The sequence below is a fragment of the Canis aureus genome, chromosome X (genome assembly GCF_053574225.1).
Source record: "Canis aureus isolate CA01 chromosome X, VMU_Caureus_v.1.0, whole genome shotgun sequence".
NCBI classification, from domain to species: domain Eukaryota; kingdom Metazoa; phylum Chordata; class Mammalia; order Carnivora; family Canidae; genus Canis; species Canis aureus.
The window spans coordinates 70,341,584-70,357,369 of NC_135649.1; the positions used below are offsets into that span (position 1 = coordinate 70,341,584).

At 48.4% G+C, this 15,786-nt stretch overlaps 1 protein-coding gene across 1 annotated transcript in view; it reads right to left on the bottom strand.

Annotated features, from left to right (window-relative positions):
* Positions 1 to 8,292: 8,292 nt before the first annotated feature.
* The window catches only part of NALF2 (NALCN channel auxiliary factor 2), a 28,864-nt gene continuing 21,370 nt past the window's right edge, over positions 8,293 to 15,786 (bottom strand). The window contains exons 2-3 of the mRNA XM_077890274.1: positions 11,610 to 11,781; positions 8,293 to 11,223 (exon numbers count right to left, since the gene is read on the bottom strand). Of these exons, the coding sequence (XP_077746400.1) occupies positions 10,838 to 11,223; positions 11,610 to 11,781 (558 nt within the window). The 3' untranslated portion in view covers positions 8,293 to 10,837. The remainder of the gene's footprint in view (positions 11,224 to 11,609; positions 11,782 to 15,786) is intronic.

Here is a 15,786-nt window from a genome sequence, read left to right on the forward strand (position 1 = left end):
AACTTTCCCAGAGTCACATAGAACAAGTAGCAGGGTCAGGATGCAAATTCAGGCCATAGCCTTAATGATTATTCTCTTGTTGAGTTTTTAGTAAACACTCATATTAAGTCTTGTATTGAGGAAACCTAAGTCAGATTTAAGCAATGCACAGAACGATACTGCCAAGCCAAACAAAGTGTCTCTGAAAGTCTCTGGTTGGAAACCTCAGCTCTGGAGGGTATCTGGCATGAGGCTGATTGTTGCTCAGCTGGTCCTTCAAACCTCAACATTGACTGAGTCCCCCTGCCATCATTCAGACCTGGGCCAGGGGTCAACCACAGCCCAAGAGCCCGGTGAAAGCCCTTTCCCCTGCTTCTGTTACATACCCTGCATTCTCAATCGCTCTTGATAACTAGTCGGCCTAGTTTTGGGTCCTCAACAAATCACAAAACTGTGGGTGAAAAGGTGCTGCTGGTGCTGGTTTTGAAGTCAGAATTCTTGGCTTCTAGTCTTGGCCTTTTGCTCTGCCGATTTTGGTGATGGTTTTTATTTTGTCTGGGCTGGGGTGTCTTTTGGCCTTTCCTCAGTTCCTCAGTTCCTTCATCTATAAATCCAGACTAATAATTCCTACCACTCAGAATTACTGCGAGGAGCAGCACGACACTGTGCACGTGCAGTACAAATGGAAGAGGATATTCTTAACAGTAGAACTTGGTTGGGGGATAGGAAGCTGTCATTTCTCCCCAAGAAGCTACCCCTGAGATCCAGTCAGGGAAAGTGCTGTCTCTTCCTATCCCACCCTTCTCAGGGTTGTTTTTGATCCCAAGCTCTTTCATCTACCAGGTTGCTTCTAAGGCCATGAATGAGACATATCTAACTCTGGGCATGGCTTCCTGGAGTCCAAGGGTGCAAGGCAGCCTGAAATTTTTTAAAAATTTTATTTATTCATTCATGAGAGACAGAGTGAGCGAGAGAGGCAGAGACACAGGCAGAGGGAGAAGCAGGCTCCATGCAGGGAGCCCGACGTGGGACTCGATCCCAGGTCTCCAGGATCACATCCTGGGCTGAAGATAGCGCTAAACCGTGAGCCACCCGGGCTGAGCAGCCTGAAATTAACCATGAGCGCTTTCTTGGCCAATACATTTGCCTGTGCCGACTTTTCTTCTTCATTTGTATGCTTCTCCATGTTAATTTACAGGTTTTCTGTTGGGTTCAAGAGGCTAAATTGAATAAAGAAGTCTCAAACCTTTGCTCACAAAGAGCTACCTATAGTTTAACATTTGTGCATGTTAGGCTTCTCAAGAAAAAAAGAACCAGGCTGAAAGCAAGGCTTAACATTACAGAGAAACCTGGTTTTCACGTCATCAACCACTTTGTGAAAGGACGGTGTGTCCTTGTTGAGAATAAGCCTCATGTACCAGCAGGAGGGTCACAAGGGAGTGGACAACACCAACGAAAGGAGGAACAGGGAGACCAGAGTGGAGCAGAGCAGATCTAGGGGACAGGGGAAACAAAGGGAGAGGGCGAAGGAATAAACAGAAGTGTGTTCCTGTGCTCCAGGGGAGGCAGGCGCTGTGTTCTCTGTATTTCTCCAGTGTTGTGACAGTGTGATGGTGAGTAAAGACTATTCACATAGATCCCTATGCAGCCCTGTACAGAGTCCCACAGAGCCTCCCACTGCCCTCCCACTGCGTTCAGTTCCTGTTCTAGCTCCTTCTTTACCCAGGGCAGCCTACCAAGGGTAGGCCTTTTATTCTGGATGTGAGTTGGGGTCAGGCCAAAATAGCGAGGTCAGAGCATGGAGGGTCTTGAACACCAGCTTTCAATTTTTCCAAGCTATGGAAACCATTGCAGGGGCAGGATGCCAGGCCACTGCTCCAGGAGGCTCCTGGCTCAATACAGGGAAGTCTGGGCTGCAAGGGCAGGAGGCTGGAGGCTGTGGGCTACTTGGTGCGGGGGGAGGGGGAGCTAATGAGGATGAAGGGATCCGTTTAGGACAGAGAACATACACAGAGATACAGGATATCTGGGTCATACAGTAGGGCAGTGAGTGCAAGGGACCAAAGGAGGAGTCCCAGAGAACTGTGTTCTTGCACCGGGGGCTGAGAGGAAAGGCAGGGCTATTCACACCCACAGTGAATTGGCCCCTTAAGGACCGTAGCCCCTTTTCATCAAAAGGCTGGCCTCGCAGCGCTGACCTTGCCTTGGCTCAGACTTGACTGGGGCTGGCGGCAGGGGCGAATGAGGGGGGCGGCTGCGGTGGAAGCTTTGTCTCATCCCAGGGGCCAGGGAGGATGGAAGCCTGCATAGGCTGCAAAGGGAGGGCTCCACCCTGCCCCAGCCGCCCCTGCACCCCGCCCTGCCCCCCGCCCCCCGGCTTCGGCCCTACTTCGGCTTGGCGGGTCGGAAAGCCAAAGACCGCCAGAGGCGGGGGAAACCAGGCCACACGGGCCAGAGTGGGGGCGGGGGCGGGCCTGCACCCGGGAAGCGCGGAAGCAGGAAAGAGGCGGACTGGGGAGAGCCCGCTCGGCGAGCGCCGACGTACCCCCGCGCCAGGCGGGGTTCGGCTGCGTCTCCGCCTCCCCCCGCCCCGTACCTCCAGCTTGGGTAGGAGGAGCCACAGCGCCACCCAGCGGCCGGTGGCCGGGAACGGCAGTCAGGGCTCTTGAGTGGCCCCAGAGGAGAGGGAGCTGAGTGGAGCGGGGATCCCAGAGGAGGGCCTGGAGGCCAGTATGAAGGTGGTGTCCACAGGAGTTGATGGGCTCTTAAACCAGCCCCTCCATTCTCTTCACCCACCATTCTATCTGTCACGTGGCACTAGATGAATCTTACTCCTGGTCAGCGGGTTATATTCTTCTTAAAATCAAAACTCTTCCATGGCTCCCAAGGAGTCCCAGTATAAAGCCCACATTCCCTAGCTTGACCTTCGAGGGCTTCCATGTTGTTGGACCTCAGGCTGTTTTTCAGGCTTAATTTTTTGCCATCTACTCCACACATCCTACCACCACTGACTCCTACGCAAATGAAATCCCTCACTGCCACCTATATCCGTTTACCCAGTGAACCTTTACTAAGGCCCTGGGGAAATAGGGAACAGACAGACAAGATCCTGGTGGGCTCAGAGGTTACACTCAAATGAAGAACTAGGCAATGAATAAGAAAGCCAGTGTATAAGATGATGGTTTCATATAGTTATCAACTTTAGATCATATGAAAAGCAGGGTGGCATGATGGAGTGTCTGGGGCAAGAAGGGACTACCTTATGTAGAGTAGTCAGGAAAGGCCTTTGTCTGAAAGTGACATGTGAGCTGAGATCTGATGATCTCTGAAGGAGAGTGAAGAGGAGCCGATCAGCCTTGCAAAATCATGGGGAAGAGCATTTCAGGCTGAGGAAGGCCACCTACAAAGGTCTCAAGACAGGAAAAAACTCAGTATATGAGAGGAAAAGAAAGAAGGCAGGGTTGCTGGAGGATGGTGAAGGGAATGTACTGGATGCATTCATTGTCATATAAGGCCTTGTGGGCCAAGTTAGGGAGTTTGGATTCTAGTCCAGTTGAGATGGGAAGCTAACAGAGGGTTTTAGCAGAGGAGACACGGAGACACAAGATCTGGTTTGCACATTTCAAAGATAGCTCTGCGTGGACTGAAGGCAGGGGACAAGACTGGGAGGCAGGGAGACCAGTTAGGAGGCAATCACAGAGGTTGAGAAGAGAGAGAGAGAGAGAGGAGAGATGGGGGCCTGGTCCAGGTGGCAACAATGGAGGTGGGAAAAAATGGTCAGAATCTAGTCACTTAAGTGATTTCTGTCCATGTTTTTTCCTCCTAACTGACCCAGAAACTTCTTGAGGGTAGATTCCCTGACTGAGTGATGGTTGCATTCCCACCCTACCCCCTAAGCAGTTTGTCTAATAGGTGCTCACTGGTTAGTGACTAGATCTGTGACCTTCCACAGAGAATGTGACAACAGAGAGTGGCACTGAGACAGAAACTTGGGCCTGGGGCGGCAGTTCTGGGTCTTTTTTGTTGTTACTTGTTTGTTTGTTTTTTTAAAAAGACTATTTATTTATTTATTCATTAGACACACACAGAGGGTGGCAGAGACATAGGCAGAGGGAGAAGCAGGATCCCTGCAAGGATCCTGATGTGACACTCGATTCCAGGACCCCAGGATCACAACCTGAGCAGAGGGCAGACGCTCAACCACTGAGCCACCCATGTCCCTCTAGTTACTTTGACATACTTCTCCCTTTTCCCTTCTGTGTCCTCCAGCGTCTTCTAAAAATGTTTTGAGGGAAGGAAAGCCAGAATTATAAATCCCTCCTCTGTGTTAGGAACAGCACTCAATGATTTCACACATATTACTTCACTTAATTTGTTTAATCTTTATAACATCTAATCCCATTCCTTCGTTTTAGAGATAAGCAGATTGAAAACTCAAGAAAGGAAAGGGACTTCATGAAAGGCCAAGTTGTCATAGCACAAAATACTCATGACTTTAAGTCCTACATAAATTCCTTCCCCCACTTCACATGCCCATTGTTTATCTGTACCCAGTATGTTAAGGTCTTTTCAGCCTCTTGTTACTTGTTAGCATTACACAGATGCAAAGGAATTTCATAGTGAAACTGCAAGTTTTGAAGAAGATTCAGGGTTTCAAGAAGTCAATGAAAATGATGTCAAAGACCATCACCAATGTCATATGAAGTCCTCGATACATGGTGATTTGGCAGAGGTAGAACAGTTACCACTGGCAGAAGAGAAAATTGACCTGGGTAATAACAGGATCAAGGCTTCAAAGCAAATGATTCAACTCTCAAAAAATTATAAGAGGTTCTTGGGATAATTGAAGATGCTCTCTAATTTTGGAAAAACAAAACAAAGCTGTTTATGATGATGTGGCAAGAGGCACTATTGTATTCCCATGCACTTTGGTCAGGAAATTATGTTATCTCCCCCATGCTTGAGTCATTCTTTGTTCATTCTAAGAATTAGCACAGATTTGCACTTATTTACACACTTCAAAAAATCAAAAGTATTGTCCACGTCTTCCATTTTATTTCTCCAGATAAAGTCCCAGTCAAACCCTTTTCCCCTTTGCCCCCACTCTACTGTGAAGTGTTGGTTTCTACTTCAAGTGGGTTAATTGTAAGTGGCCTCTTTCTAACACCACTTATTCTCAAATGACAAGGAACTTCATGGAGCCTCAGCCTCCTCCTCTTCATCTCGAGATCGAGATCACTAAGCCTGGCTACACATGCACATTCAAACCTCTTGTGGAGTTGCTTAAACAATACTGAAGACTAAATCTGAATCTCTGCTGGGGGAAGGGAGAGCAATAGCTTTCCAGGTGATTCTGTTGAACTACTGCCCCCACGCTTCCTTGCATATACTGAAGCCGGAAGAGACTGAGGCTATCTGGAGTCTGCCTGAGAAGGGAGAGCACCAGGGTGTGGGCTCAGGGGGCAGCTACAGGGCAAGATCCAGGAGTCAAATAGCAAAATGGGGCTGGTAGGGCTACAGATATACCTTGTTTGATTGTACTTCACTTTATCACATTTTACAGAGACCGCAGGGTGGTTTTGTTTTAACAGAAGGCGTGTGGCAACCCTGCATGGAACAAGTCTATTTGCACCATTTTTGAAACAGCATCTGATCACTTCCTATCTCTAGGTGACATTTTCTTAATTCTCACAAGATTTTGAACTTTTTCATCATTACTGTATTTGTTATGGTTATGATCTGTGATCAGTAATTACAACTCCCAGAAAGCTCAGAGGATGGTTAGCAGTATTTTTTTTTAGCAATAAAGCATTTTTAATTAAGGTATGTCGATTTTTTTAGATGTAATGCTACTGTACACTTAATAGACTACAGCCTAGTGAAAACATAACTTTGCTATGTACTGGGAAACCAAAAAATTCATTTGACTCACATTATTGTACTAGTCTGGAACTGAAAAACACAATCTGTCTGAAGTATGCCTGTACTTCCTTGGCATGGCCATAGTAACTTTTACTCCCTCAGCACTGTGGGGGTGTAGCCTCCTTTAGTCCCTCACCTTTTATCCCTATGTCCAATGCCAAGAGAGCCTGGCTCTCCTCATTGGCATGTGGTGAGAGAAAAACTCATATGTTATAGTAAGCGTATCATGGTTGCCGAACACAGAACATCATGTTATCTTGTAGATAGATCATGTGTGGATCTTTTACTGCTGTAGTCCCAGCACTGGGGACAGTGCCTGACACAGTCATGGCTTGATAGGTATGTTTCTATTTATTTACTTATTTATTTGAAAGCGAGAGCACGAGTGGGGGAGGGGAGGCAGAGGGAGAAGGAGAAGCAGACTCCTCACTGAGCAGGGAGCCTGATGCAGGGCTGAATCCCAGGACCCCAGGATCACGACCTGAGCCAAAGACAGACACTTAACCGACTGAGCTCACCCAGGCACCCCAGTAAGTATGTTTCAGTGAATGAATGACTATGTTGAATAGAGGCAGGATGTAATAAGTACCATGATTAAGGTGCAATGTGTGCAAAGTGTTCTAGAAGTACAGATCATTCTTGGCTTGGGAGAGGGAGACTGTGGAAGTCTTCATAGCAGAGGTAGCATTTGAGCTGGACTGTGAAAACTAGATGAGGCAGTGATAGGTGGAGGTGGAGAGAAGGCATTCCAACAGAAGAAACAAGGTGAGCCAAGGGTGGGAGATGAGAAGGCAAGTGAACAGCCAACAGGGAAATGTGGCTGGGACTTGAGTGTGGGATAGCCTCTGGTGGAATATCAGACTGGTGGGATAGGATCAGAATAAATACATGAGCCTTGAAAGTCATGTTCAGAAGTTTACTCTTGGTTGTACAATGTGGAACCAGCTGATATTTGGATCACAAGTGTGATCTGTTCACTTGAAGATTAGATGTGTACTCTACAGCAGCAGTTATTTCATGAAATATTTCTGGAGTGCCTCCTAAGTGCCTCAGCACCCCATACTGGGGAAGAGTGGATTGGAGTTGGAGCGATCCAACAGGAGATGAGTTGATAGGTCATTGCAGTAGTCCAGGCAAGAGCTACTGCAGGCTTCTAAGTGGTGGAGTGGGAGCAGGGTGGAAAGGAAGGGAAGGAGTTGACACGTGACAGAAGTAGAATTGATAAAACTTGGTGACCATTTTAAGTGGAGGTAAGGGAGCGCCTGGGTGGCTCAGTCGATTAAGCCTCCGACTCTTGGTTTCAGCTCAGGAGTGATCTCAGGATCGTGGGATCGAGCCTCGTGTAGGGCTCTGCACTCAGTGTGGAGTCTGCTTGTCCCTCTCCCTCTGCTCCTCCCTGCCACTCTCTCTCTCAAATAAATAAATAAATAAATAAATAAATAAATAAATAAATAAATAAATCTTTAGGTGGAGGTGAAGGAAAAAGAAAAATAATGACAATCATAATGATCAACATTTGTGCAGCTCCTTCTGTGCCAGCTGTTGTGCAAAGTGCCTTAGGTATGCCATGTAATTCACACAATAACCCTTTTGACAGATGAGGTCAACATGGCTCCAAGAAGTCAAGGAACTTGTGCAAAGCCTTACAAGTGGGAGAGGGTGGTGCTAGATTTTGCACTCACACACTGGCTCCAGGGACCATGCCCTTAACCTCCACGCTATGCTGCTTTGGGACGGTGTTGGGGGAACTTGTGTTTTCTTGGCAAAGGAATTCAGGAGACACCGGATTCCCTCCTAACACATGTCCTCCCCTTCCCTTGTTTATGGGAAAAGGTGGTGGTGGTGGAGGGCCCTGTCGTCACCCTTGCAGCAGTTCTTCCCTGGGTGCTTTTCACTTCTGTGCTCAGTATGTGGGCTTAGTGAAGCTGTGAGGAGCCAAAGGCTGCAACAGATGTGGAAAATTGGTAATCTAGCCTTTAGAGGTTTGTTTTCTGCAGACTTGAGCCAACATTTAGAAATGAGAGGGCTTCACGTAGAAAAGGCGTGAGCTCTGGCATCACTGGGCCCACATTCCCACAAGACCACCCTGAGCTTGAGGTGCCCCCTGCACTTGTCACCACGCACGGCCTTGGAGTCTGAGTTTCCCCTCAGCCTGGTCCACCTCACTCACTCACAGTTCTGTGTGTGATCTCTGCAGAAGGTTGATTTTGTGATTCCTTGTCTCAATGGCCTACTACAGAGCTTCTTTTTCTTTTCTGAGCTTTGAGCCCATAAGGAGCCCGCGGGGCACAGGGTCAGCATCCTCCGGTCCCGCGCCTTCTGCAAGCCCTAGGCTTCTTTCTCTCGCAGCACTTGACTCCACAGAACAAAGCCACGAAAGGAGGGTTATCATCAAGTCTTACCATTTATTTCTTTATGGGGTTAAACGAGAGCAGAGAGACCTCTGCCCCACAATGCAACAAAACAGAAAGCAGTACACATACATAGACTCTCACTGAAACACAGAGGCAGGGGAAGGGGGACAACTGAATCATAGCCAGGTGAGGAGGGAAGGGACAGGGGACTACTCGGAATCCAGGTTGGAGACTCAGTCGTAGGAACTAGTGCAAGAAAGTTCTACTCATGAAGCACAGTGTAGAAAATGGCATAAGAAAGCTGCCCAGCTCTGCTACCTGTGACAGAGGGCAGGGGCAGCTGGAAGGGTGGCGGAAGATCTGGGAGGGGAGGTGGACAGGGATAGTCAAATGACTTCGAGGTGGAGTGAGGTGCCCCTTTCCCCTGCCACTGGGCAAGGCCCTGGGCTGGTCTGAGCCAGGGGTCTCCTGGGCACTTGGTGAGGGGGAAGAGAGGATGGGAGTCTCCAAGGGTCCATTCTTTGGGGTCCTAAGGCCCCCCTTTACTTCCCAGTCCCTTTTTGCCTCCTGAGGATGCAGGAGTTAGAAGGCAGGACCTAGGATCTCTCACATCTACAGAAGCATCTCTGGAAAGGAGCCAGCACCTCTTCCCCTCCCCAGCTGAAAAGAGCACTCTAGGGATAGGGCATGTGGCTAGGCCGGAAGTGCTGTGGGCAGGGCACAGGGGTCGGGGGCAGGAAACAGGCTGTGACAAATGAGAAAACTGGCAGGGAAGGACTCCCCAGTCTCGTAGAGCCTATTTGGGACCCAGCAGAGGTCCTCGGATGATTCCTTTTCCTTAGGGAGGTCTCCCATCTCTCCCCTGCCAACCACTTCCAGCTATCCCCTCCCCATCCCCTTCTTCGGATGCAGCTCCAGGCCCAGCCCTGCCCTTACTGGCATCACAGCCTAGGACATGGGCCCTTCTGGCACCAAAAGCCCCTTGGCCTGTCCCAGGAACACAGTTCTGGCTCCCTTTCTTGTCCACTCGTATCGGTTTTTAGATGTCCCAGGCAATGTGGCCTCCCACTGCCAGGAGATCAGCACAAGGCTGACAGCCCCCGAGGGGGCTCTCAATGCCTCTTTTCTTGTCTAGCCCTCTAGCCTGCCTAAGCAATTCAAGTGTCTCAGCCAAGAGACAACAGCACATCATCTTTATTCAGTGGGTCCACTTGCCTGTCTCTGGACCTTCACCAGTAAGGGGCAGGAGTGGCTGGATCAGGGGACCCGCTACAGGGTGAGGAAGAGTCTGGTTGTTCCACAATTCAGATAGTAACCCACGGGGTCTGGGATGGGAAGGGATGAATACTCTTTGGTAGGCTGGGGATGGGGACAGGGTGGGGACGGGGGAGGCTCATCTCTGGAAAGCCCTGGGGCAGTGCCACCAGGTTCTCCTTCATGGAGGCCTGGGCTAGGACAGAATGAGGGTGTATGGGGACCCAGGCCAGGCCTGACCCACTTGGGCTTAAGTCCCTCCTCCCCATGGAGATCAGGAATGGAAACATCTTTGGCCTCAAGGCCAAGATCTCCAGGGCAAGAGTGGCCCTTGGGAGTATGTGCACCTTCTGTAAGATAATGGCCCTTCAGACAGTGGCAGTCTGACCATGTGCTATCAGCCTTCTGTTTCAAGGCCCAACACCCAAGTTCCTGTGCTCTTTCCCCACAGGACTCTTTATGCCACCCTTTCTGATTTGAAGAGCTGTCCTGGAGCCTGTGTCAACATTGATCATCCATCTTCCCCAAGCCAGGTGACTATAGACCATTCAGCTATCTCTCTAGGCCCTTTGCCTGCATCTCACCCCTCCTCTCCCCTCCTCTCCTCCTCCCACCTCCCCTTCTCTCTCCCCTCCCTATCTCCACTCTCTCTCATCACTCATCCTGTACCCCATGACTACCCCTCATGGCCTAGGGTGGTGGGGCAAAGCATCACTGGGGCCTCAACCTAGCCATGACTATGTGCACCTCATCTCCCAGCTTGGTGCTTCCCTGTGGCGGCCCCACATGGGGCAAGGTGCGCAGGAGTGGGAGGAGGGCCGCTGCACTGTCTGCCAATGCCTGTAGGGGTATGGGCAGGAGGGAATTAAGGATCCTGGCAACAAAAGGAATGCGGAGGGGGAAAAGAGCATCTCCTCTCTGTGCCCTCCAACATTCCCTGCAGGGCCAAGGCCCAGTGAGCAGCCTCCTTCCCTAGGGTCAGGACCCTCAGCAGGAGTGGGTACTTCCAGCCCCCACTCCACCGCTTTTTTTTTTTTTTTTTTTTTTTTTTTTTTGCTAAGCCCCATAGATAGGGACCTGAGGGGGGGCATCTGCTGCTCCTGCCTTTTTCTCCCGGATGAGTTTTGCAGCTCCCTGGGGCCCTCTGGCCGTTCTGTTGGAGCTGCTTCTGGGGTAGGGGTAGGTTGGGGGTGATGTGTGGCCCCCCATTTCCCCCAGCCCCCCACCTGACCCTATACCTCCCATGGGAGGAGCCCCTCCCCCTCCCCCTGGGGGGGGGCTGGAGCTGATGTCTGTGTGTGGTGGAGGTCTGCCCTCCCTCCCTGCTGTCACTCTTCCCGAGTCAAGCCCTCATCTAGGGCCGGCAGTGCTTCCAGCCCCAGTCCTCCACCACCCTGGCTGCTGGAGAAGGACACCATGGTATGGAGGAGCATGAGAACAAGGACATAGAGCCGGATCCTGCTGGGGCTGAGGCGGGAGCCCCCAGAGACCGGCAGCAGGGAGGGCTTGTGGCTGATGTGGCCTGGGGGGTCATGGCGGGGGTGGTAGTGGTGGTACTGTTGGTGGTAGTGGTGGAAATAAGAGTGGTGGAATTGCTGGTGGTGGGTTTTGGGGGCCTCAGTCTCCTTGAACTTCTTCTTCTCCGACTCACAGGAGACCCACTGTACATCACAGCACTTGGTTTCCGGCCGCTTTGGCAAAGTGTCCAGCAACCCTGCCAATAGATAAGGAAGGTGTGGTGGGGTGCTAAGGGGACAGAAGGCTTTCCTAGAGAGATTTTCAAACCTGGGACTGCTCTGGTAGCCTTGCCCAAGACTCCTTTCCCCCTGTCCCTTAGCACCTTCCCTTTCTGGATACTTCTCTTCCAGGGATCCCAGACGGTTTCTCTGGGATGACTCCTTGGCCAGGGCATGTTGTGGATAGAGATGGCCCCTGTGCTCCTTGGCCCTATCCCAATCCAGGGACCTCGCTGCTAACTCTTCAAGGCACCAACCTTCTTCCAATCTGACTTCCGTGTTTTCCTCCCTGCTCCCACACTCCAAGCTGGTGCCTGCCCTGGGCCCCCCACCACCTCCCTCCTCACCAGTGCTCTGCCTTTACCTGTACAGATAAAGCCAGGAAGCCCTCCGTACACCATTTCCTCATTGTCAGGGAGTATAAAGGGGCACCGGGTCTGCACCTCCAGGCAGTATTGCTTGCAGGGCACCCAGCGCTGGCATTCCTGCTGGGTCACGCTGAAGTATTCTGAGCACAGCCAGGCCTTGTAGACAGCCTGTGGGGAGAGGAAACAGCATCAGCCCAGGCACCAGCCCCGTCCTCTCTCAAAGGAAAGGAAGGAAGGAGGGGTGTACTTGCCCTACCCACCCAATGCCAGGATCTGGGGGGTGGGGGAGGAGAAGGGTTTGAGTGGAGACCACTACATCCTACTCTAAAATCGCCTATCTCAGAGCCAAAAGTCCCAAGACCCCTAATTTGCAGTCATCCATGACTTAGAATTTTTTCATTGGTAAAATCGCAAAATTACTCCTATGTCAGAGCTGGAAGGAGTCTTACCAAGCATCCCACCCAACCCTGCTATTTTAAGTTGATCCAAGGAGGTATCTGACTTGTCTGAAGTTACTTATAATGAGGTAAATTTCAGTTCTGTTCAATTCCTGAAACGTTTCCTTCGCTGATGGTGTCAAGTTTCTGAATTCAAGAAAGAGATGGAAATAATAATCCTTGCTCTACCTCATTAGGGTGTTATGTGGATCAAATAATATGACACATACAAAAATGTTTTGTAAACTCTGAAGTGCAATACAAATGTGAGGGGTTAGTTTTAATAAAAACAAGAATCTGCCTTACCAGGCACCACATGTGTTTTCAAGCTCTCCTTAATCCTTGCTCTGTCCTGTTGGCTTCAGCCTTGGTGTGGAGCAGATACCACGTTTCATTTGGAAACTCTGCTTTGCAGTTTCACTATACAGTATACTTCCTGTTTCTCATCTAGACCACTCTTACCAGGCACTGCGGACTAGCTAAGTTTTCCTGCTCTATACTCTTTGACTGTCATCAAGCCCAGAGTTTCTCCACAGTGACACTACTGACATTTTGGGTCACGAAATTCTGTAAATTTTTTAGAAATTAAGTAATTAATTAAATTGAAGTAGAATTGACATGCAATGTTACATTAGTTTCAGGTGTACACCATAGTGATTCAACAACTCTCTGCTATACTCCCCACAAGCATAGCTACCATCTGTCACCATTTGACACTATTATAATATCATTGGTTTTAATCCCTGGGCTGTGCCTTTTACTCCTGTGACTTACTCATCCCATGACTGGAAGCCTGTATCTCACAGTCCCCTTCACTCATTTTGCCCTTCTGCCCATCACCTCCCCTTCTGGCAACCTGTATTTCTAGGTCTGATTCTGCTTTTTGTTTCTTATTCATTTGTTTTGTTTTTTATTCCACATATAAGTGAAATCATATGTGTTTGTCTTTCTTAGTGTGACTTATTTCCCTTAGCATAATACCCTCTAGGTCCATCCATGTTGTCTCAGATGGCACAATCCCATTCTTTTTATGACTTTTATTTTCATTCTTTTACATTCCATTATGCAAACACACACACACACACACACACACACACACACACACACACACATCTTCTTTATCCATTTACCTATCAATAGACACTTGGAAGAAAATAGACACTTGGGTGGGAATCCCTGGGTGGCTCAGCAGTTTAGTGCCTGCCTTTGGCCCAGAGCGTGATCCTGGAATCCCGGGATTGAGTCCCACGTCGGGCTCCTGGCATGGAGCCTGCTTCTCCCTCTGCCTGTGTCTCTGCCTCTCTCTTTCTCTCTGTGTCTATCATGAATAAATAAATAAATAAATCTATAAAAAAATAAAAATCTTAAAAAAATAGACACTTGGGTTGTTTCCATATCTTGGCTATTGTAAATAATGCTGCAATAAACATAGTGATGTATGTATCTTTTTGAATTAGTGTTTTTATTTTCTTTGGGTTAATACCCATGGATTAGATACTCCTTTGTAGTGGGAACTGCATTATAGGATATTGAGTGGCATTTATTGACTCTACCTAGTAGTAGCCAGTCATATCCCCCTCCCATTTTTTGCAACAACCAAAAATTGTCTCTGCCCATTGTCAAATTTCCCTGAGGGGTGAAAATCAACCCCCATTGAGAACCACTGATCTAGCCCTTTGCTACTGGAAGTGTGGACCTGGACCAGCAGCATCACCATCACCTGGGAGCTTGTGAGAAGTGCAGAATTCCAGGCCGGGCCCCAGACCTGCCATGTCAGCATATGCATTTTAACAGGATGTCCGAGTAACTCTCAAGTATGGGGTCAGCTCTGCCCACACCCTTCTCATATCTTCAGGGGCACCTTCTCATAGTTTCTTGTCCTAGCAAAGGTTCTTAAATTTCAGTGGGCCTCAGAATCCCCCGGAAAACTTGCTAAATAGGCAGATGACACCCTTCAATCCAGCTGCAAGAGGACTGAGGTGGGCTTAGGTATCTGCATTTTGAACAAGGGTCCTGGTCATTGTGCTGCTGGAAGCCTTTTAATCACACTGTGAGCAATATGGTTAGAGCTTCTTACGCTGATTTTAAACATTTACAGTAAAATACAAATAATTTCACTGTGGGCATGAATGTTTACAGTGTATCCCCACAACAGCCTTTCCAGCAAGGGGTGGTGATGGGTGGTGGTGGTGGGTGGTAGAGGGTTGTAGTGTAAATCAACCCCCTGAGGAACAAAGTGTTGCTTGGTGCTTTGATCTCTCACTGGCATCTCACATCTAATGTGCTCTAAGTCATAAAATGAAGTTCATTTTTTTTTACCCCAAATCTGCCCTTGCTCCCAACTTTCAACCATTTCAATGAAGTGCCATGGCCAACTACCCAGGTATTCGAGCCAGAAACCTAAGTATCAGCCTTTATTCCTCTTTCCATGCATCCCCACATGCAGTCCCTTAGTGAGGCATGCCAATTCTTACTCCCAATTCCACAACTTTGTGCAGGCCAATGTCACCTGTATAAAAGTCTCCTGTTTGGCCTCCCTGCCTCCTATACTCTTCATCTTTCCAATCCACTGTTTACACAGGAGTAAGAGTGATCAGGAAACACCACCAGATCATATTACTCCCTTGCTTCAAACCCTTGAAACACATTTAGAATAAAACCCAAACTTTTTACCACAGACTTCAAGCCCCTGCATAACTTGACTCCCATCTGTCTCTCCAAACTCATTTCCTATCTCTCCCTTCAAGCTCATCATGTTCCACATGCACACACATAGGTTTTCTTTCTTTTCCTTGAAGGTACTCTACTTATTCCTACCATAGGACCTTGGCTCATACTGTTCTCTTGGCCTGGAATGCTCTCCTCCCTGCCTTTTTGCATGGCTAGGTCTTTCTCAACTTTCAGGCCTCAGTTCAAATGTCAACCTGACCCCTCTAGTTAGAGAATGCCTTCTCATTATTCCCTCTTTTTCTTAACTGTTTCTTCACAATTAGGACTTTGTCTGCATCCTTGTTTTGTTTTTCTCAGTCAACCTCACTAAAATGTGCGATGCATGAGCGCAGACGTGGGTTTGTCTTATTGACCATTATGTATGCAGCACAAATACATAAAAAATGTCTGTTGATTGAATGGAGAGTACAAGTAAATGAGGAAATGTCCCTACTCTCAGATAAATTCCAGTTTCATAGGTAGATGCATCTAATTTGAATCCCTGGCATATGATCTATCCTGTAGGAGAGGTAAACTACTGGCCATTGAAGGGTAGCAAATAGAATAGCTTGGAAAGATTTCAGTGAGAAGGTAATAGTTGAGCTTGAACTCAAAGTAGGATTTTAGATGGGTAGAGATGAGACTAAAGGACATCATTCTAGGCTGAGGTGACAGCTTATGTGGAAGTATGGAAGCAAGTAAAATTCATGGTGCGCTAAAAGTATAGTTTTGTATGAATGGAGGGGGAAGGGTAACAATCCCCTGTGGATGGACATTTAAGTTATTTCCAAGTTTTCACTATTATAAACAATGCTTTGGTGAATATCTTCACACATGTCTCTTGCACACCTGTGTTAAATGTATTTATACAAACTCCCAAAAGTGAAATTACTAGGATAAAAGGTATATGCAAAGGAATGAGAAGGGAATGAAAGGAGGGTGTAAAAGATTAAGTGAAAATAAGAGGCAGGGTAAGAGAGAGGTGGATGGGTAAGAAGGGGGCTAAGGTATAGAAGAGAGTGGGGGG